The 23,027-nt window shown below is 41.4% G+C and overlaps 1 protein-coding gene across 2 annotated transcripts in view; it reads left to right on the forward strand.

The window, feature by feature from the left end:
- Nucleotides 1–394: 394 nt before the first annotated feature.
- Nucleotides 395–23,027, forward strand: part of BEND2 (BEN domain containing 2) — a 35,603-nt gene continuing 12,970 nt past the window's right edge. The window contains exons 1-7 of one of the 2 annotated variants that reach the window (XM_063342450.1): nucleotides 395–4,332; nucleotides 11,123–11,266; nucleotides 14,663–14,823; nucleotides 15,998–16,069; nucleotides 16,282–16,356; nucleotides 20,275–20,379; nucleotides 22,299–22,812. In XM_063342450.1, the coding sequence (XP_063198520.1) occupies nucleotides 3,711–4,332; nucleotides 11,123–11,266; nucleotides 14,663–14,823; nucleotides 15,998–16,069; nucleotides 16,282–16,356; nucleotides 20,275–20,379; nucleotides 22,299–22,812 (1,693 nt within the window). In that variant the 5' untranslated portion in view covers nucleotides 395–3,710. The remainder of the gene's footprint in view (nucleotides 4,333–11,122; nucleotides 11,267–14,662; nucleotides 14,824–15,997; nucleotides 16,070–16,281; nucleotides 16,357–20,274; nucleotides 20,380–22,298; nucleotides 22,813–23,027) is intronic. The other variant, XM_063342459.1, reaches the window with a different exon arrangement.

Below are 23,027 nucleotides of genomic sequence, written 5' to 3' on the forward strand. Positions count from 1 at the left end.
CTTTCACTGTTTTCTTGGGTTTGGTAGATAATTTAAGTGCTGATCCAAAGCAAAGTGAATGAAATATAGACGATACCCTCTAAGTACCGATGCTAAATCATATTATCCTAATACTATGATCTGTTTCTGTGCATTTCACTCTGCCAAGCCAGCTGAACCATCAAACAAATCACAATAATGTAAATTTTGGCTGCAATTTCTGTCACTTTCCTCAACTCAATGCCCAAAACAAGTTTTGGGATCTATGAAGACCAGTGTGTAACTGGAGTTAGTTGACAACTTCACTTGTCATTTGAAATGCCCAACACTACAAAATGCCAAGTTTCAAACCTGAAATGAAGACGTTACAGAAACAGATAAAATAGGTAAACTTTTTTTTTTTATTTTATTTGATCCAATAACCATAAGTACCAGGAAAGACGGCCAACAAATTAATTCCAGGAAATATACAGTCAAAACTGATCCAAGAAAAATAAATTCTTTGTAAATCAGGTTTTCCCACTCCTGAAACTATTATTCTGCATTCAAATGCATTAACTATTAGCTGACTCCTTTCCCTATAACAACATCCCGCCTACCTCCACTTCCTTCAGTTTTCTTTTCAAATGCTCCTGCCTTCTACACAATTAGTACGCCACTGAAACAATATCTGTAGAAATACAGAGAAATGCCTACCACTTTATATCTTCAAGACAAGACTTTCTAAAACAGCATGCTGTAGCTCAGAACAGAGACGTTACAGCCTCTAGTATATCAGATCATTCCTTTTAATTTAGCTTCACTTCCTAAAGACTGTCTTAGCCTACCTTCAATATCTTCTCTTAGCTCCTCCAAATACTATTGTCCCATAAGACTACGGCAATCAGATAAGGAACAAAATTTTTCAACCAGTTTCCTTTCAAACCCAACATATCTGTATCCTTGCCCTGAGTGCTTCCTTTCCACAGTCAGCAGTATTCTCTGTCCCTCGCTTCTGGTACTTCACCAAGTCTGTATCTCAGTAACCCATTCAGTCTCTGTGGCCTCCCAAGATCTACCTGTTCCCAAATCATTCTTTTCAGAGACTGCTTCATTATATCCATACAAAATGTTGACCTCTCACAAAAAAAAAAGTTCCTCTGTTTCTGCAGAAAAAAATAAAGGGAAGATAAAAGCTGGTTTTGAACACAGCATTGTTGGCTGGGCTCCCTATTACTCAGGCATTCTCCCATCGCCTGAGCTTTATGGAAAAGTGAAACTCTTAGCTTACTCGGTGATCTTTCAGTCCAGTACTTTAACTGGAAAGCATCAGAAAATTCTGATGTATTTTGGTGAAGAAACTTATGCAAGAAATTGGATGTACTGCACTGATTCAGCTCAAGATGGGGCTTGTAGACACTGGTCTTGCAGCGTGCTATCTACCAAGGTCTTCCACCTCGCTATCTATGTCAAAGAGAGAAAAGACTTTTAAAACCTGCTAAAGACTGGAAAGTGATAAAGGAAGCATTGACTAATCCTTCGGGTTCTCTCAAAATGCTCTATGACTAAAAATAATCCTTATATATGTGTGTAATTCTTACACAAGCTTTCTGACAGATAAGCAATTATCTGCACGCTATGTAGCCATTATGCCTTTCTCATCAATACAGGTATCAGCTTTTAAATCTTTAGTAGTTCTGTCTGCCTTGAATCTTTCAGATACAAGCTTTAAACTTCAAAAACAGAACATATGTTGGAGGAAAATCTATTGTGCCAGATTCAACACCCAAGAGAGGTGAGGCCGCCACAGCTCCATGCCCACAGGTTCAATCAGTAGCAAGGCTGAGAGTGTATTCCCATCAGGCACACAAGAGCACACATATACACCACACATGTAAATATATATGTGACCAGCCACACTGATCACAAACACACACGCCCCTCACACAAACACAGACAGCACCAACAGCCTCATCCTGCTTCCCTCTCCAGCTGTGCAGGTTGGAGGTTCACCAGTGAGAAAACATATAAGCACGTACATGTATGACCAATGTGGATCCTTCCAGCAGCTAGGCTTAGACACTCACTCCCCAGTTGCTGGCACATATGAGTCCCTGAGGCCACAGCCCCACTGCAGTTTCTGGCACAGGCCATCTCAGCCCCCTGCCTCCCAAACATGCAGAGCTGGCTGGGACTCCCCTGGTCCATAACAGCCATCCCTGCCGTGGCCACATCCTTAGAGACACACAGCCACTCACAGAGCCAGTGCTGGCCGGGGCATCCTGATCCCCCAGTAGCCACCACCCTTTGGTCCTGCCCTTAGACACACACATGCTCACCCTCACCCCTTGAACCTCCCCCAACCCTACGGTCTCTCTGGCACATGGCCAGGGTTCCCCTGGTTCCCAGTAGCCAACTGCCCCATGGTCTCACCCTTAGAGACACCCCTGGCTGCCAAGCCACTTCACCTACTGGCTGGGCAGTCCAGCTTGACCTTCACTAGTGCTCACACACTCACTTGCACACCTGCATTCACTCCAGTTGCTGCACCACGGGCACATGGGCCCTCTGACATGTGGTCTGGCTTCCAGTGCTGCACTCAGACTCCTCCACACACACACATGCACAGAATAGAGCTCTCATCCCAGGATAAAAAGAGATTAAAAGAAATCTGACGCTACACTTGTTCCTCCCCAATTCACATCCCATAGTAAGTCCTGTGCAACGCTGAAATGCTCTTCCCCTGTAACATCTCCCATACCTCTAGGCAACAACCCCCTCTCAGTCCAAAAGGTGCTCTAGTGCCAAATCATTTGATGGGTTTCACACCTGGATGCTGGGCACGAGGCCCTGCTGGGGCAGCCCTGAGAGGGGCCTGGGCAGGTTGGTTGTTCCTCAAATTTAGTTCTTAATTAAGGTTCCTGACTGCTTTTGTGCGCCTGTGCTCCTCTGGACACATGGAGAAGGAACTCTGATGGGCCAGTAGCCCCTGAGATGGGCCTGGGAGTAGCTGGGACACGGTGTGAATTGGGCTCCCCCCGCCATATTCTCTCAGTGCTGCTTTGTGGGTGTGCAGACCAGTTTTCAGTGGGTGATTATTAGGTTATACAATTGAAGATACAACCAGAGAGGAGCACCCCCCTCCTTGCACAGCATTTCCCAGACATCTCTTTCACCTCCTGCTAGGGCTCTTAGCTGGACCTGCAGGGATGGCCCTTCTGTTACCTTGCTTTAGTATCTCCATGGTGATGCCCAGCTGTGCTTCCGTCCTGCAGGTTGTCTGCTGTAGGGCACTTCGTTGCCCCAGGCCATGAGCAGATTAGGTCCCATCACCACCCTGGATCTTCTTCCAATCGCTCCCCAAACATATCCCCCCGGAGATGTCCTTGTGTCTCCAGTGGGGAGTGTAAGAACATTGAGGGGACGTCTAGGCAGGGTGTTCTGGCCTTGACGACCCCCCCTATCCCCAATACTGAATTAACAAAAAAGGGGTTGCTGTATAGAGGTAGAGGTAGGGATAGGGCAAGAAGCAAAAAATAATATAGGTAGGTGAGACTGAAATTTCTACATTTTGTCCCTCCCAAAGGCCTGTGGTGTAACTGTCTGAACTGCAGCCCTGATACGCGATTTTGTACAGTTAAAATTCTGAGGACGATCTTTTGCAGCCATTAATACCCCTCTGTGACTGGATTCCTCCCATTCCAACTAGTAGTTTGCGACGATCCCAAACCGAATCTGATGGGTGTGGTAAGATGACCAGACATGACTGCATGCTGAAACCTAGGGCTGTGCACGGCCCACACAAGAGGCTCTACAGTCTGAGGAATGCAGAGGCCAGACCCGAAGTCACCCACAGCTCTGCCCTCCTGCAGAGACGCGGCGAGCAGCTCAGCGGCCCTCCATCCTCTTGGGGACAGAGGAGCCTGCACAAACCCGAACCCACTGCCCCCAGCCAGGCCTCGATTAGCAGGGAATGCTGCAGCACCACGGAACCAAGACGAAGGCAGAGAAAGCCGGGAGGCGAGAGCCAGCGCCAGGCATCGCACCTCCGGCGCCCAGGAGGAGGCGGAGGGCCGGGCCGGGCCGGGCCGCGGGCGGGCGGGCGGCTGAGGGAAAGGGCGGCACCGCCTCCGCCCCCCGGCTCCCGTTTGCCAGGCGCGCCGCCGTGCCCAGCGCGCAGCCGCACTGCTTCAAAACAGTTTGTTGCTCACGTCGGAGAAGCCGCTTCCGTTTCCAACGCCGCATTCCGGCCACACCTGCCTGTGCCGGAGCCCCGGCTCGCTCCGCCGCCCTACCCGCCCGAGAAGGACCACCCGATCCCCTCCCGCCGCCGCGCGCTCCTTCGCCGCTCCAGCAAAGCCATGTCCGCCGAGGGTAAGGCTGCCGGCCGCCGCTCCCCCGAGGGAGGGTTGACGGGGAGGCGGAACGCGGAGAACGCTCCCTCATCGTTCGCAACGGCCCCAACGCTCTCCGCCGAGCCGGCCAAGCCACGCCCACCGCGCCCGCCGCTATTCGCCGGTTCCGGCGCGGAGAACCGCTGCCATTGGCTTTTGCTGCTGCCCGTCGCTGACGCGTCAGTGGCGGTGGGGGCTCGGAGGCGCGCGGAGGGGGTGGCGGGGCTGAGGGTCCGCGCGGGAGCGGGGGGCCAGGAGGGGCTGCCGTTTCCTCTCGGAGCCGGGCGTGCGTCCCCCGGCGGGCTCCCGGCTTGTCCGCGGCCCTCGGGGTTTTCCCCGGGGATGGGTATTCCCGAGCGGCAGCGTCGCTCCTGCCTTCACCGCAGCTGAGGCGAGGGCAGAGGGGCAGCCGTGCGGGGGTGTGCCGCGGGCGAGGCGGCAGCAGGACTCTCTCGGTGAAGTTACCGCTCGGAAGAAGTAGCGTGGCCCTGCCGCAGCTTGGTTACCTCATGGCGTAGGGCCAGAGGGTGACAGCGAGCGGCCCGAATGGGTTGCGGCGGGGAAAGGTTTCGCTTTCCTTAGTCTTCAAATGGCGGGTGAGCGTAGTGGCAAAACGTTGAGACTTTGCTGTGGAACAGCGGTGTCCTGGCCCTGGCAGGTCCCCGAGTGCTGCAGTTACTCAGGTACAAAAACCGAGTACCAGCAGAGCTGAGTAATGCTCCTAAAGTGGGATGCCTGACCTAATGATCTTTGCGTTCGAAGACATAATGCGTAGTGCAGCCTCTGTATCTGAAGAGGTATATGGGCTTCATGTACTTAGGGTCAAAAGAAGTATATTTCTGTCAGTTACATACTTCGCCCTGCCCTTCCAAGGAGTAATGTTTATACAGTCTCACAGCAGTTTAAGCTCGTTTAGCTTGTCACTGCTCTCACAGACCCACTCAAGAAGTTCCAGTTGTCTCTTGCTCAGATGCCCAATTTCCTTATGTGACTTAATGGTTCAGGGAGCTTTTCAGCTAAAAGATAATTTTATTTTTGGTGTGGTTGGGCTTTGGCCAGATCACTGTGCATTTACACAAGTGTCAGCATGAAGTAAAGGGGTAGGATTGAGACGTAGGAAGGTTGGGAGTATTGCAATCCTGACTTACTCGTAATAAAGCAAACGTACAGGGTGATACATTGGGTGTCCGTTCATTCTCTTTTGTCCTCAATTTTTTGATCTCCTGACTGGCTTTGTCTGTAACATGGTAATCTTAACAAATATTAAGACTGTTCGAAATTCCTTGGCAATAGAAAAAAGGTGCCATTATTAATATTCATCCATCACAAGGTGCAGTATGAGCTCAGATCTTCTTAAACATCAGAGGTCTGTTTGTGAGACTTGTTTTACCTTGAGTTTTGATCTTATTAGCATCTCAGTAATCCAAATATGAGACCTAAAGCCACGGGAAATCTTGTTTCATTATTCTGCTTCTTACCATAGTAATTGGTTTGTATGTGCTCAGTATATGATCCCATTGTCTTAATCTGTTGCAAATTCCAGTCATGCAAATTCTGACTACATCATGCTAAATTAACTATTGTTTCGATGTTCAGAGACTGTTGATAAGCATTTTATCTTTGGTGGAGTATGTTGGTGTCTCTAATCTTTGACAACCTATCTAGATTAAGGCCAAATTATCAGAAGTATGCTACCTTCAAGGATGCAACTTGAGGTGGATGGTACCCAGTTTTTCTGTGTGCAGCATTTAAGCATCTTTCTAAGATCTAGTTTGTCTGTCTTATACAGAGCTTCCATGGCTGTCTGTTCCATCTGGGAGTATCGAGATCATGTCTGCAGAAATACAGAGATGTGTCTTAACTGAGCTAGAAAATGAAGAAAAAACACTGGATTTCTGTGAAAAGTTTGGTTTAGTTTTAGTGATTTTGCTAGCAGCCCCCAGGAACTCTGTAGTAGAGCCTGGGATAGGATTTACTTGGTGCTTTCAGCTCCCTCATCTGCCTCCCCTTTATTATTCCATACCTTGTGGTTACCTACATTTCTGTTTCCTCAATAAGCGAGAGCATTCATCAGGTAATGTCTGACTCGGTACGAGTCCTTCCTTATCCCACTGGCTTATGTGGTGTATTTAATTAGTAAAATACTTAGGAAAAGTTGTGTGTCAGCTTGTCTTCGGACTTCAGCTGATGCATCAGATCTGGTTATATTTCTGTGCTCGTAGCTTTGATTATCATAGTATGCAGAAACGTGCTTAAAACTCTGTTATGTCTGCAATGGGATTGCGTTAATATGCAAATGATTACTTGATGCTGGAATGGGATAATACTACCCCTGAAAGGCATCATGACACTGTGCGTCTTGGCATAAGTGTCAGGCCGCAAAAAGAGCAGGATCTAGTTGTGGTCCAAGGTAGCGCTAGCTGGCTCTGCTTTTGTGACTTAGTTTAAACCCAGGTAAGTTCCTTGATATATCCTTTATTTGTTTGGGTAGGGTTGCTTTGCTTGATTTGCTACGTGGTATGTAACTCTTTGCTACAGAATTTTTTGGGCTTTTATGTTTTTTTTTCTTTTTAACTCTGGCTTTGAAAGAGTTTGTGTTTGGTTTTGGGTTTTTGTTTTTGTGTTGTGGGGTTTTGTTTGTTTGTTTGTTTGCTTGTTTTTAGTATTTCTTGATGTTTAATATCAACATCTTTCCCTCTCTAAATTATTTTGGTGGTGTCTTCCCCCTCCCCCCATCAGGTTTTCTATGTTGCAGTTTGGTCCAATTGTCTTTCATTCTTCTGTTTCACATTTTTCTTCTCTTTCTTCTCTTTTCACCAAAGCCTGTACTACTATAGTATCTGGGGATAGGTGACTGAGCAGTACTAAAAAGATTAGCAATCATTTCGTTGCTGGACTATGCTGATCAAATGACAGAGTTTCCAAAGAAGAGTGCAAATTTTCAAGTCATATTGACTTTTAAATATATTTCTCTATTGGTTATTGGAAATAAATTCCTTATGATGCTTGGTTTTACTTTGCTGCGTAAGAAGCTGTAACTTAATATAGTAATGTAACTTCTGATGCAGGGTTAGACACACAGTTGGGCATTTTTGCATGTAAATCATTATGAAAACTGGTCTCAAGTTTAAGTGCCTTTAACTTACTACAAATACCTGCTACCTGGTGATTTTGTGCAGAGGCAAAGAAGAGCTCCTGGTGAAAGAATTCTAAACAGTGAACATAAGTAGCTTTTAAATTAAAAAGAGCACCTCCAGTCGTGGCTTTCTTATTTGGTCATTTCACAGCACTGCTCTGTCTACAACTGTCTTTCTGTACAATGCAACTTTTATGAACCTCTACCTTATATTATAGCATATGCTACTGCCTAACTGAAAATAATGAGCCATAGTCTATACCAAATAACCCAGAGCATGCACTGAGTCTGAGAAGGAAATTAGTTTGGTGATGTTTTCTAACTTTAGATGATTGTCACTTCAGTTTTCAAACAGAAGTTCAGAGTTCTCTTAAACTGATAACTTGTTCCAATGATTGGATAAACCAGCTTATTTAGTAAGTCTTACTGTAATGTGTAATTCACTTCACAGTGAAAGCCTTATTTGAAATATATAAACCTAAAATATCTTCTTAATTACACTTTTAAAATTTCTTTTCAAGACTTACTGGAAGTGTCTAAATATCTATGTCATGATATTTTGTGTCAGTGGAGTTAATTAATGCAATGAAATTATTAACTTGGCACAAGAAATGCAGTTGCATCTTCATTCAAGTCACAAGTGAAAATACCTTGATGACTTAATTTTTATTTATTTTTTTTCATGAACACAAAATTAATCGCAGAATCTGGCAGTTTGTGGTTTCTACTTGAGAGAGACAGATATGTATTTCATATTGTTTGGTCCATGTATGGTATTACTCCATATTGCTAGCACTTTTAAGAAGCATCAGAATTATTTAGAATTGCTTACAGGAATAAGTTCCAATTTTTTTAAGATTATGAGTAAGTAGCTGGAATTCTTTTGTCACAAGTTTTTGAAGGTGTGAAGATTGTAATTGAATGAATGAAGTTGTCCTTACACGTAAGAATTGCTACAGTAGTGATGTTGTTTTCCCTTGCCTGAATAAGACAAGTATAGGACTACAAAATGAGAACTGCTTCTCCACCCCCATTCTTTTTAAACTAGCTAATATTTGTTGACAAATCTTGTAAACAAAATGTTTTTGAGAACAGACATTCTCTTGGTGATGAATGTAATCAATCTACAGCAAAGACATTTAAATTTGTCCACTAACTTAAGAGGCAAGGCAACTAGAATACATTAGGAGAAGTGCTTGGTATAAAGCAGGTGGATCTACACTTCTTGGAGCAGCTTTCCTTATTGTCGCAGTGACCAGTCATCTTGATAAACCTCCATGGAAATAGGTTGTGTTCTCTAATCTCAAAGTTTCTTGATTCTCCATTTAAGAGTGCTATTCTGAAGAGGGAATAATTTCTTTTTCCCATATGAGAACACCCATGTTCAGCAATGGGTGATGGAAGTTAAAAGCCCTGGGGATGAGGAGGATCCTGACCACCATCTTAGAGGTTAAATGTTTTGAGAGACTAGTGATTGTTGCTGCATTGCTTCTACATCATTGAAGAAATGTGTTGTAATTAATTAGATGTTTTTTTGGAAGGGAGGTGTTTTCCCTTTCTGTATTTTCCTCTTTGGTATATGTTTATCCTCCAGCTGTGAGTTGCTGTAGCTCCAGACTTTGGAAACACTTTCTGCCCAGACTCCACTGCGCTCTTGAAATTCTCATTTTTGAGTCTTATTTAGGGGAGGGTGGTGCAGCGTATGGGAGACTGAACTTTGCTTTCAGTATCAACTGGTTGTAGAAACTTTCCTGACTTCTAATCATGCTGGCCTTCCTCTAGCCCAAATGGAGCTGTTGTCTTTGCTACGTGCTGGTTCCACAGAATTTATCCTCTTCTATACCCATTGCTCTGTCTGCTGTAGATTTGAGCAATACAGTTGCTGGTCAGGTAGACTTTGTTTGCCTGCCTTATTTCCTGTGGGCCAGTGAGGCATGAGATTTGTGGCAGAGATTATGAATATACAAGTAAATGCAGTGCGTTGTAGGGTTGCACAGGTAGCATACAACTTGTGTCACTTCCTCTAGTTAGTGGTAGAAAGATGACTGCAGGGCAGCAGAGACCCAGCTGTAAGTAGGGCACTTGTCAGGCCATACAGTAACCTGGCATGCTGGTTGGGGAAATTGGCAGAGAGGATTCTGTTCCCACCTGCTTCTTCTGCATGTGCTTTTTCTGACTCTCAGTTAACTCTCCCAAAGTAGGTAGAATAGTAAATGATTGTCAACAAAAAAATTCGGACCTGTGAGGCCATTAAATAATTCAATGCATGCAAATAACTCGTGTTAGCCTGCAATGAACTTCAGTCAGTGAACATCACTGAAGCGTTTTGCTAAAAGCTGTGCCTAAATTAAGTTCATGAGTAGTCCTGTTGTTTGCTTGCATACAGCTAATTAAAAGTGGCCAAGAACTGTTCTCATACATTGAGCCTAAGTGGCATATCTGGGGTAATGTCTGCTTGGCTAAACTCCTTTTTGCAGGGCAGCTATGCCCCAACTAGCTTGTTGGCTTCATTCGCTACTATAAACATAGCTATCAATTGCATGACAGTTGATGGGTGTTTCTGAAGAGACCCTCAATTTCATGAAGTCTTTCCTAATCTGATGACAGCCAAATCCAAACCCTGCTGTATTGTTTCTTCTGGGAGGGATTAGAATGGGAGTACTGGCCAGAGGGAAAACTTTATGACCTGTGGAATTCAGTTTCTTTCCCACCTTTTGGTCTCTTAAGAAATTGGAACAGAGGGAAGAGAGCAGGATTTGGAGTGAATTGTTTGTATGAGAGTAAAGAACTAGACCACTGTTACACTCATACAGCCCTGATTCATTCCTGGAGCTCAGTCCATCCGGTGCACCAAACAGGGTAGAGATACTGTGGAAAATGTGGCATGTGTTCATATCATTAGTGTGTCATTACACATGCGTGCTGGCTGAATTTAAGTTTTATTTCCTAACTTGGTGGTTCATGGTATGATTCTTGCCGTTAATTTGTTTCATCAAAAATAAATTCCACTCCCTACCCTACCCTCCCAAAACTACCAGATGTAGCTATAATACATTTATTCTAAAACCAGGACATTCTTTTTCGTGCTGTAGTATGTTTAATTGGAAAAAATTCGGTACTGGAGATTTGCCGTTCGGTGTTTCTGCACAGCATCTCATTGGGAGTCGATGCTTCGTTTGATCTGCATACCAAATATGCAGTTAGGTTTTGTAGGCTGATTTGTTTCAAGTGTAGTAAGCATTTCTTATTTATGAAAGTAAAATTTCAAAACAAAATTAATATGTCTTGTCATATGCTTGAATGTAAATAGTAGAGTTCTCAGAAGTGCTTGTATAGAGAAGGGCTTATAACTTTCTGTTGAAGCTGGACACTGTAGGAAGAGTTGGGTACTGAATAGTTTCACGAATACCACCAACTAAGAAATAGTAAGCCACTGCCCTTCTAGTGCAGGTTAAAACCTCAGCGTCTGTGTTAAAAAGTGACTTTGCATTTAGCTGCTAAGGTGAAACTGGTTTTAAATTAGCCCATGGTACAATTCAAATAATGCTAGACGTGATACAAGCACTACAGTTGTCATCTGATACGCAGAGTGGTGTCTAGTCTTACCTGTTTCTCTTTCCGCATATGCGAACAGATTATGTATCTGTGAGTGTTGAGGATGATGATGAAGCAGTGATGATTGACCATGGAGAAAATGGACTGTCCACACAAAGCTGCATGTCAATGGGACAAAACTCTGAAGTAAACAGTGTTCACCATGTGGCTCAACTTGCCTATGGTAATTACTTTTCATTTTTATTGTGATCTAATAGGTAGTAGATAGCTTTAATGCTCCATGTTCAGTGCTTCTGTCTTGAATGCTTTCTGTATTACCCATATCTTTAAAACATATTTTATTACAAAGCTACTTTATGGAAATTGCTTGGCAATGCATTTAAAAAGAAGGAACTTTTTAGTTATTACTTCAGAGGTTTTTATTGTGAACCTGCTGAAATATTATGTTTTAAAAAGACAGTTTTTAACTTACTTTTTATGAAGTAAGTACACCTAGGAATGAATTAGCAAGTGATTTGGCAAATAAATGTAATGGAAGAACCTAACCTAAAAAATGAGGTTTTTAGATAAACTGTCTAGTGTAATTTAGTGGAGCACTGGGGATACTTATGTGCAATGACGGTAAGATGGTTGTTTAAGGTGATAAATTATTAGCTGTAAGTAGCCTTTGGTGATTGTCTTTAATTCATTGTATTTATTTTAAGGTGCAAGATCAAAGTCTCTCAGAAATCTTACCCAGTTCTCCACTGGCCCAGGCAAAAATTAATCATAGCTGTTCGAGCATTTAGTAAGACCAGTAACAGTGTTACCAAGTTATTAAGGAAAATGATTGTAACTAAGTGATGGCACGTATTAGGTTTTTTTATTCATCCAGTTGACTTCATAGAGAATCTCATCTGTATTTCTCTTCATCAGAGTCAAGTTACATTTCTGTTTCCTAGTGTTGTTAGGTGCTTCCGAGAACCTTTAATATTTTTGGTCTACTTCTTGACAGTAGATTAAACTGTAATTTTTTGTACATTTATATCTAAAAACATATTTGGGAAAGGAGAACAGTTTGTATGGTTTACTTTGGATTTTCTCTGTTTTAAAATAAATAAATAAATAAATTCCTACCCAAGAAACTGTCATAGACAGTTGCTGGCCTTGGTTTCAGGACATAAGTAATCATTTCATTATCAACACAAGAATCAGGATGAGTGGGTGTGATTGTGTTTTAAAAGGTAAAAGATGGCTTTGCCATCTTTGGGCTTACAGCTTCTTTTGTAGATTGTTAGCATTAGGTATTGTCTAGTTAAAGTTAAATATACCGAGATGTATGACCAAAACGTGACTGAAGTTTATCTTGAATATAACTGTTGAACTTAACTCTTTGAACTGAGATTCTCTCTGGTTGTTTTTATTCAACCACCATCTTAGGCTAGTAACTTGCAGGGCAGTGCCTTTTCTTCAAATCTGATTCTTCTTCAAATCTGTCCAAACTAGTTTCTTTTACTTTCGTCTCATATCTTCTTGCCTACGGATACTTAGCTGGCAGAGCAAGCTCAACATCATTAAGATACAGATCTAGATCTTTATTTCTCCCAGCCTGCTGCAGAACACTTCTGTTATGCTTTTTGCTTATACATTTATGCCCACAAACTCAGTACCACTTTTGCTGTCACTTTTTTTTTTTTTTTTCAGGTCATTGTACTTGTGCCTAAACCTAAAAAAAAGTTGCTTAGTTTAACATAAGCATAATATGTTTAAAATGTAATTAAACCAGGGACCTAATGTTTCTCCAGGTGAAGTGCCATTCTGGTTTTCCTGCAGAAAGTGTCTGAAGTTTGAGGGACTACATTGTGCCAGTGTGTTAGTCCTGCTGCCCAGCACCCCTTCTGCTTTCAACATATCCTCTTGCCTGTATTGGCATTGGACCCACAGAGTTGCTGCCATCTCCCAGGCTCTCAGTTCTGGGGGTGCTTAGTGCTAGGAGATGAATGTTAGCCACACAGACCAGCTGTGGCGGGGTCAAAGGGATGACATGGTCTGGGTAAGGCAGCAAACTCTGGAGCTGGGTGGGAGGGTAGGTAGGTTTTAATCTTCACTGAAGAGAACAAATATTAAGTAATTGCATATGTATTTTTGTTACTCAGTTATTGATTGCGATTTCAAAATTATGTTAACTACACTAATCTAAATTACCACGGATCTTGCCTAGGTGGCATCTGTCAGCTCTGCTGCAACATTTGTCTGGGCTCTCGATGCAAAGAAAACTTTTTTTCTAGCTTATGATACTGAATATATTACTACTTTTCTGTCTGCCCCTTGCCCTTCCTCTTCTAGCACTTAAAAGAAAAGCGATTGTCTTTGCTTTTCAGTATTTCTCTTAGCATGTCACTGTCCCATTGGATTAGTTTTCTCTTCCTTAATTTCTGAGATACTAGTTCTACTTTCCAGTTGGGCCATGAAATCAGTTCCATTATTTTGCAAAAGTATTAAGTAGTACCCTTGTAACTTTTCTCATGCAGCCCCTTTTACCTGGGAGGAAGCTACTGAAGGTATCCACAAAACTTCCCCGCCGTACCTTTTCAGCTTGGCCTAAGCTCCAAAAAGCACCTTCACAGCAGATAGTATGATAGAGACTTAGTGTTGCCTTTTTATGCCAGCAAGGTTTTTCTCCTTATTTCTGAGAAACCTTCCAAGGTCTTTTTTAGCTGCTTGAGCTTTACTTGTCTTTTAATATCTTCTCTTATCTATATCTTGTTATCTATATAGTGCGCAGCCCATCTGTAGCTAAAATATATAGAACTCAAAGGGAAATAGGTGGTTTGGTTTTTTTGTTTGTTTGTTTTTCCTTCCCCTCTTAATGGTGTTTTTATTTCTTTTTAAAAGAGGTACTGTAGCCTTTTCCTGAAAGTTTGAGGTAGAAACCTGTAAATGATGGACAAGCAGATTAGGCAGCTGAGATATGCCTTGTCTTTTAACTGTGAAAATTCTTTTATATTCTTCAAAAGGTAATTATGTGGGCCTCAAATGAATGGTAATGGCTTTTTAACTGTGTGCCAGGCCCATACATCAAGAGGTGGAGGCATTTTGTGTACCACTTGTGGATCGTTTATGTTTGGTAGCCCCTGACCTACACTGTCTCAACAGATGAGATACCTAGAGCGGATCTTTTCTGTTGCACAGTGCTTCAGTGACAAAAATGGAGGGGACCCTGTAAGTGTAGGGAAGGGACAGCTGAGGACTAAACAAATGGGTACTGTGTCTTATATTGTGCATGTGTTGCCTGAATTTCAGTTAACTGGTTTTGTTGGGGTTTTGAATTCTGTGACTTTGTACACTTGGACATGAAAATGAGAACAGATATCAACAGCAAAAAACAAGGCAAATGAAATGGAGGCTGGAGATAGTTTGGAAGAAAGAATATTAAGTTGAGTTTATAACTTCAGATCTAAATAAATTGGATTAGTAAGTGTTTAATAATGTGCTAGTAAACAAATTGCAAATAACCAAGCAGTTTGAAAGTAAAAAAAAAAAAATAAAAATAAATGGGTGACTGAATGTTTTTTGTAGTGAAATGTTTAATGCAGTGGGAAACCTGCTGATATGCTTTGCTTTCTCTCCACTTTTCCAGGAAGTGACGGCTTATCAGTGCTAGCTGAACAAGTGGCATCACAAGTGAGCCATTCTGCAAGTATGCAGAGAGGAAATGCTCACAGCCCTGAAAAAATGGATTTTGCATTTTCACATAATAAAAGAAAACGTCTTGCCCCTACTCTAGTGGGACAGAATGTGGTATGTTTTGCCAAACAGTAGCCCTTTGTTTTGAGGCCAATTTCAATGTTATTGGGAATGTCATTTTTCCTTCACTTTTGTATGCTCATTTGATGATGTGCCAGTGAAGAAGTGTGGGTAGGATATCCGTGCAGTGCATGGAAGCTTCTAGCAAGAGTAAAACCTTGTTCTGCTGGATACTGTACGTGTGTATGACAACAGCTAATGTGCAGCAGAGAGTAACATACTAATTTCCCATGTAGATGCTCTTATTTCTTCAGTAAAAAATCTCTTTGTGCAATTTAGGATAATAAGAGTTGAAACTTAATGCTGAATAAGGATTTGCCTCCATGACAATTCTGTCCAAAGACAGACTACATATATTTTTAACTTGAGGCAGTCTGAAGCTTAGTTCACATCACCATATTTAATTAAATTCCAGCAGTCGGGGTGTCTTTAATGCTATAAAAGCAGTTCCACTGTCTTGAATTCTGCCAGTTGTAAAACAAACCACCCTTTTTAAAACAAGACGTGATTAAAGATGACTTAATTAAAATAAAAAAAAATCAACCACAAATAAAAAACCTCACACAAAACAACAACAGGCTTATTAAATCCGTGATGTATGGTGGACAGAAACTACTCCCATCCAGTAAAAGAAAAATATCATAATTGTCCGGGTGGTGGCACTGTTGATTGCTGTCTAAAAGCACTTTTCAAGCAATAAGTAAATTATATCTTTTAGATATTTTTACAGCTTCTGTGTGCAGAGTTATACCCATTGAAATAAATACACATTTTTTTCAAATTGATGTATTTAAATTAGTGTAAAAAATCTACATGGAGTCTCATAATTACATAAGCCTGGCTATAGAGTATATATATAGTTAGATGAGAAAGTTCTGGCCTTAGAATAACCACATAAAAATACATATTATTATATAATTTCGCAAAAGGTTTACGTTAAACCAGAATAAGAGAGTCTTAAAACGAAAGTGAGGTGAGCGTTCATATAACCACAGGCACATAAATGAGATGGCTGTGTTAAGTCTCACTTTCTTGGACCCTTTGTGGAGGGAATATAACCACAGCTGAAAGTGTCCAAGTTGCATTTCTAGTGGGTTCTCTCTGCGGTTTATATTTTGAATTCTTTCACTAATCAAACAAGCATTAAAAGTTCTTTGTTATTTCCCAGATGAGAACCAGGGAAGGAGAATATGAAGATAGTGATGGTGTCATTTATGAGTATGAACCAGACTATGAATGTGTAAGTTCATGTTCTTATGTTTGACTGACTTTGAAAAGCTGCTTTGACTTTGAAAGCATCCTGACTTTGAAAAGGATGCATGTTTTGGGGTAGAATAAAATAACATGTGAGGTTTGAAGTTGGGGTTTATTGGCTTAATGCGTTATCCTAAGTCTGTGTATATATATTTTTTTTAATTATTTATTTATTTTTTGATTGTTTTAATGAAAAAGGGGAGTATTGTATCTGAAGCTTCCTACACTGGAGATCAGCAGAAAACTCTTATGGAGGTCCTCAGTTATTGCCAGGTATTTCTTTTCGTTATCTCTGAAATGGCATTTAAACAATTTTAGTTAAATTTCAGAAGATTTATATTCTATATTTGATAACCTATGACTTCATCCTTTCTGGTTGTTCATTTGTTGGTTGCTCACTTCAATATTTTTGATGCAAAAATAACGTTCCTTTTCATATTCTCTGAACTTTTCACACCATAGCTGGCAAGAATACTTTTCAAATATTAAGCTTTAATACAAAATTTAAAGTCTAGTCATTTATTGGGAGGGGCTTCACAGTAATGGGAAAGATCTGACTGTGATACACACACAGCTTTTGAAAGTATATGAGACTTGCCAAAAGTGTGCCAAAATCCTGGTAGTGTTGTTTTGGCGAGTTCTTTGCTTTTGACTTCTGAAGCAGTAGCTGTCAAGATTGAAAATCAGTGCGCTGAAAATTAAAAGCATCCCGTATTTATTCAGGTGAGCACTTATGTGACTCTGGAATCACAGTATTCTATAGAGTGAAAGACATTCAGGCCAGGCTTAAGGGAGGATAATTTGTGAGTGGTTTGTAGACAGGTATTAATGTCTCGTAAGTTGCCTTGAGCATATATCCAGCGATGCTGTGGAAGAAAATTGACTAAGACTGTGTGACTAACATTCTTGCCATTAGTCTGGGAATGTATGCTGTAGCAAGTAGTGCTAATGAGAAGCTATAGTCTCTTTTGCTGCCTGCTAGCCTCATCTCCTTCACCCCACTGTTATCCCTTCCTCCCAGTAAATCTGCCACAGGGCTGTGTGAAGCCTTTTAATAATGCCTTTATTGTCCACGCTGATTTAAGGTCTTTTAGTGCTTCCTTGAGATATTTCTAAATTTTGGGAAGGTTTATAGATTCTTTTGTCTAGGATATCTAATTTTTTTTTTTAAAAGATAGCCATCATACTGAAATCTAACTGTTAGTTTTGATAGAATTTCAAATTGCTTTAAATTTTATCTACTACAAATCCATCTAGCAATTTTTTTCAGACATATGTATTTCAAAAAATTTTTCTGCCTAGTTATACTGTAGATCAACAAAATAAATTGCTTTAGTTAGTTGAAGACGTTTCCTCTTTGTGACTCATATAGTTATGATGTCCTTGTGTGTTTTTTGCAGTAATAGCTGATGACACGTGCCTCATACGTATTTTCAAGTTGGCAGTGTCCTTTCAATACTAGATTAATATTGTTATCTAATTTCTTTAAAGTGTTATAGCACAAAGTGTATGTCTAAATTGTTCTGTAAGCATCATGTTTGAGTTGCTAAATCCTAGAAACAGTGAAGAAGTAACTTTCTATATTGCACAGCAACGTATAGTAATAACTGATGGACTTTGAATGCTTTGATTTATGTCTTTTATGTCTGAAAATTTAGGCCTTTACAATAATACTTTTTAAAAGTTTGTACCTGACTGTTTTAGTAAGGCAACGCAAACTTTTAACATCGGAACAAAAACTTGACCTTGGGGATTGACTGAAGGTCAGACGCTTTCAAAAAAATAAGTAGGTTTTTTTTCCAAGTTCTTTATCTTTCATTCTGTGATTATTAAAAACGTGGATGCAATTGATTTCAATGCCATGCTTGTTCTGGAAGGCAAGGCTGAGTTGATTTCTCTGTGCATCATTTACATCTCATTTTCACAGAATCACAGGATGGTTGAGATTGTAAGGGACTTCCAGAGGTCATCTTGTCCAACCCCCATATTCAAGCAGGGCCCCCTAGAGCCCAGGACTGTATCCTGATGGCTTTTGAATATCTCCAAGAAGGGAGTCTCCACAATCTCCCTGGGCAACCTGTGCCAGTGCTCAGTTACTGTCACAGTAAAAAACTTTCCTGATGTTCAGCGGGAACCTCCTGTGTTTCAGTTTATTCCCACTGCCTCTGGTTCTGCTGCTGGGCACCTTTGGAAAGAGCCTGGCTCAGTCCTCTCTGCACCCTCCCTTCAGGTATTTGTATGCATTGATGAGATTTGCCCCTGAGCTTTCTCTTGTCCAGACTGAACAGTCCCAGCTCCTTCAGCGTTTCCCCATAGAAGAGGTGCTCCTGTCTCTCTGTCACCTTCATGGCCCTTTGCTGGACTCTCTGTAGTATGTTCATGTCTCTGCTGTGCTGGACCCAGCGCATCAGGACCTCAGCAGTGCTGAGAAGAGGGATCATCTTCCTCGGCCTGCTAGCAGTACTTTCCCAATGAAGCCCGGGGTACCATTAGCCAGCTTTGCAGCAAGGGCACATTGCGGGTTCACATTCAACTTAGTAATCACCAGAAGTCCTCAGGTCCTTTTCTGCCAAGCTGCTTTCAAACTAGGTGGCCCCCAGCATGTACTGGTGCCTGGGGTTGTTCTTCCCCAGGTGCAGGACTTTGCAGTTCTTGTTGAACTTCGAGGTTCCTGTTGGCCCATTTCTCCTGCCTGTGGACATCCCTCTGGATGGCATCACGACCCTCTGGTGTATGAACTGCTCCTGCTTGTCTGATGTCATCTGCAAGTTTGCTCAAGGTACACTCTGCCCCATAATCCAAATCATTAATGAAGATGTTAAACAGAATCGGACCTAGTACTGACCCCTGGGGTACTCTGCTGGTTACTGGCCTTCATCTAGACTTCGTGCTGCTGATCACCACCCTCTGGGCCTGGCCGTTTTTCCAGTTTCCAATCCACCTCACTGCTCATCCAGCCTGCATATCAGCAGCTTGTGAGGATCTTATGAGAGACAATGTCAAAAGCCTTCCTTAAATCCAAGTAGACCATATCCACTGCTCTACTTTCAGCTACTGGGCCAGTCATTTTACTGTAGAAGTTTATCAAGTTGGACAACCGTGACCTCCCCTTGGTGAAGCCATGCTGTGACTACTCCTCGTGGTATTCTTGTCATTCGTGTGCGTGGTTTCCAGGATTAGTTGCTCCATCACCTTCCCAGGGATGGAGGTGAGGCTGACTGCCTGCAGTTCCCTGGCTCCTCCCCCTCGCCCTTCTTCAAGATAGAAGTGACATCTGCTTTCATCCAGTCTTTGGGCACTTCTCCCATTCACCGTGATCAATCATAGGTTACCAGGAGTGGCCTCACAATGATATCAGCCAGTTCCCTCAGCACTTGTGGCTGCACGTTAGACTTAACGCACATCCAGTTTGCTAAAGTATTCCCTGACCAGATCCCCTTCCACCCAGTGTGTCTTCCTTGCTTCAGCCTTTCCCCCTGATCTCTGGCACCTGGTATTCCAGAAGGCCAGTCTTGCTAGAAAAGGCTGAGGCAAAGCAATTGAAAAGTGCCTCAGCCTTTTCCTTGTCCTATGTCACCAGGTCCCCCATCTCATTCAGCAGCAGACCCACATTTTTCCAAGCCTTCCTTTTGTCGCCTGTGTACTTACAGAAGCCCTTCTGTTGTCTTTGACGTCCCTGGCTGCGTTCAATTCCAGTTGGGACTCTTACTTTACAGTTAGTATTTTTCTAAATACTTCCCTTTGGTGATACAGAAATCGGTGTTTTGTTGGTTGCCTATGAAGCTTTTAACTGTGTACTTGGAAACTTACTATGACTTCAAATAGCATTTCAGAATACCTAACTTACTTTAGATCTTGTCAGTAGCTTTTCAAAGTAAAACAAAATGTACCAAATAGGTAAAAATAAAACGTCTGCTGGAAGAAGGAAGAACAACCTTTAAGTGCCAGCCACATTCAAGTCGCAAGAGTAAGCTTCTCTGAGAATTCTTTTTACTGTGATATTTACTATTGTTATTTGCATTTTGTATCTATGTTGATCTTTAATATGCTTACAGAATGTATATATTATCTGCAGATCTTATTCAGTTTTTGGGAGGGTATTTTGCCCTTAATTGAATTTTCTTGATTTCTCCAGATTTAAATTGGGTTCTTGTGAAACGATACTGTTTTCACTCTTACATTTGTTGTCAGGCCATGTATGATGCCATTCAGAAATTGGATAAAAAATTTGACCTGCTTCATCGGAAGGTCTCAGAAATGCAGCATGCTCGTTTAAAGCCACTGTTGCTCAAACCTGTGAGTATTAAAGACCTGAGACACTCATTTTTCCTTTAATTCTCTCACTTCCTCTGATGCTTATTTAAAAAAAAATCATCTCCTTTTACTAAGATTAGTAGACTTAAAATCCATTTCAATTAATTTATTCTAGATTTCTTACTATAGGCCAGCTTCAGTCTCCGATGTTGTTACTGACCATTGGTTTCTGCAGTTAGAAGAGATTTTAGGCATCATTCACACAGGCTGGTTCAATTGACTAACAATTTTTAGATCTCAACAGTGTATTGTCGTATCCATTATGGTATAGAATTGTATCTTTTTTTAATAAAATACCTTTTTTCAAAATTTCTAAGAAGGTTTGATACTGAGTACACACTATCCATTTTTTTCCTATGTGGTCCATCCAGTGTTAACTAAGGAGACAGAATATTAGTACTTGTAACAATGCTCTTTAAAAGGAAAACGTAACAGATGATTTTTGAAGAAGGTCATAAAATCCATAATGACCTTTCATTGTCAATAATACTGCAAAGCTTTTAATGTGGCCGAGGTGATCCTGCTGTCAGGAGATGTCAAGACATCAGTAAGGCCATTTCTTTTAAGGGTGGGTAAAATGATGACATTCTCATGCATGTCAGTTATCAATAGGATACTAGGTTTTATTTGGGAATGTGGTTTTGTTGACATCTCCAAGCTTATACTGTCCACACATCCAAAAATATGAAATTCAGGGAACAAACTGGTCTTGGTAGCTATGATTGGACTCTGTGACCTCTGTGCTCTTGCCCTCCCCTCTGATCATGTGGAATGGCAGCTGCTTTTATGTTCAGATTAAGTGACCTGTGCTGCATTTTTTTTTTTTTTTTTTTTCAAAGGCAGCTTTTATCACTATAAGGTGTAAGGGAGAAGCCAGCAAATGCAACCTGCCAACCATTTTCTTAGGTTCTGCTAGAACTTTATCTGTAAAACCATCAGGAATGCTGTAGGTTTTTTATAGCTGTATCATTGTTGTATCTGTGATGCGCTAAGGGTATAAATAAGGAAAAGTTGGTTGTAAAGGTATGATTTTTTTTTTTTAATTAGCTCAACTCCAATAACTGGAGAAATGGACAAACTTTGAGGCATATAAACCTTTCTTCAGGTCATAGATTTTTAAAGATTACAAGGGTGGAATATAATCAGATTTCTATATACAAAAAAAAAAAAAGACAAAAAGAAAACCAACGCAAACAAACAAGAAACCAAACCTATGTGTGTCAGCTACATTTGGTAGCTCCTGCTCGGTGACCAGTATTTTGAACTAGAACGCATGCTTTAAGGTGCATATGCTTCTTAATAGAAGTACTCCATGTGGTGGAAAGCATAGCCCATCTCTCAGTTTGTCTGCCTTAGTCTCTTTGGAATCTTCCATCGTAGACGAGATATGAATGTTTAATGTTTCAGCTAGCAAATAAAGAATGAAGAGGCAACCAGGAGAGAAAGTGAATTGGTTTTTTTCTTGTTTAAAAGGAAGCTAACATGGAAGTGGAGAATCCTTTGAAAATTCAGCAGACTGGGTCAATGGCTGACAAATTTTAAATTTTATTTTGCCTATTTTTTTATGCAACTTTTTTTAAGAGCCTTTACAAAGCTGCCTTTCTCATTATATATCTCGCTTTTTAGAAAGCGATTTGCCAGCACCCCAGGTGGAAAAAACTTGAGAGACGTTGAAGCTGATCAGATAAACTTTTAGTGTTGGAACTACAAGTGAGAATAAAACAAAGTAGAGGGAAGGCGAAAAAATAATAGCACTGGCTTTATGACAATGACTACCTCAATGAAGAGTCTGTTGCCAATAGCATCATTACTAAAATCTAGTCTTCCTGGTTTGTAAAAGAAAAAAATAACCCAATATATCTAATTTAACCTTTTAATTGCTTTCTGAATCACATTTGCAGAAACCAGTTGGATTTACATACAGAAGTTCCTGTCATTTGCCCCAGGGAAAAATAAAACTACAAAGATCCATGGAAAAGGAATCAAGTCTTCATCTCCCTTCACCAGGCCAGGGAAGGCATAGCCCACTCATAAGGGTTGCTTTACAGAATGGTCATGTTCAGGTCAATTCCACAATAAAACATGTTCAGCAGAGTCTTCAGCTTGAATCACAGCAGCCTGTTCATAGGCAGAGCCCACCACTCCCCACTATAGTTTCTACGCATTCATTGCATTCATCATACACAGCAAATAACGGGATGCCTGACCTTTCTCCACAATCAAATCTTGTAGCTGGTGCTGTGGAAAGTACTGTCAATATCGCATCTTCACCAGTGGCATCGTCATCGATGCCAGCACCGTCAGAGACCAGTATGGGAAATAATGCTGTGGTCATGAACTACAGAAATGCATCTGGGAGTGTGAATATCAGTAAAGAACTACCATCTTCTTCGGTCTCCATCAATCCCAGCTTTGGTGAGTTCCTTTGTAATAAATACTCAGAGACAAAGGCTAAAAAAACTGCTGCTGGCATGAAGAAATGTGCCTAAAGAAATCTCTTAATCATTATTTACTAAAAGTAAAGGAGCAGGACTGGCTGCCTTACAAGCATTTCTATAATGGAATACTGTTTAAAACTTTTGAAATAAAGGTCACAGGAATGTTTAATATGATCACTTAAAAACCTCTGC

The sequence above is a fragment of the Chroicocephalus ridibundus genome, chromosome 1 (genome assembly GCF_963924245.1).
Source record: "Chroicocephalus ridibundus chromosome 1, bChrRid1.1, whole genome shotgun sequence".
NCBI classification, from domain to species: Eukaryota; Metazoa; Chordata; class Aves; order Charadriiformes; family Laridae; genus Chroicocephalus; species Chroicocephalus ridibundus.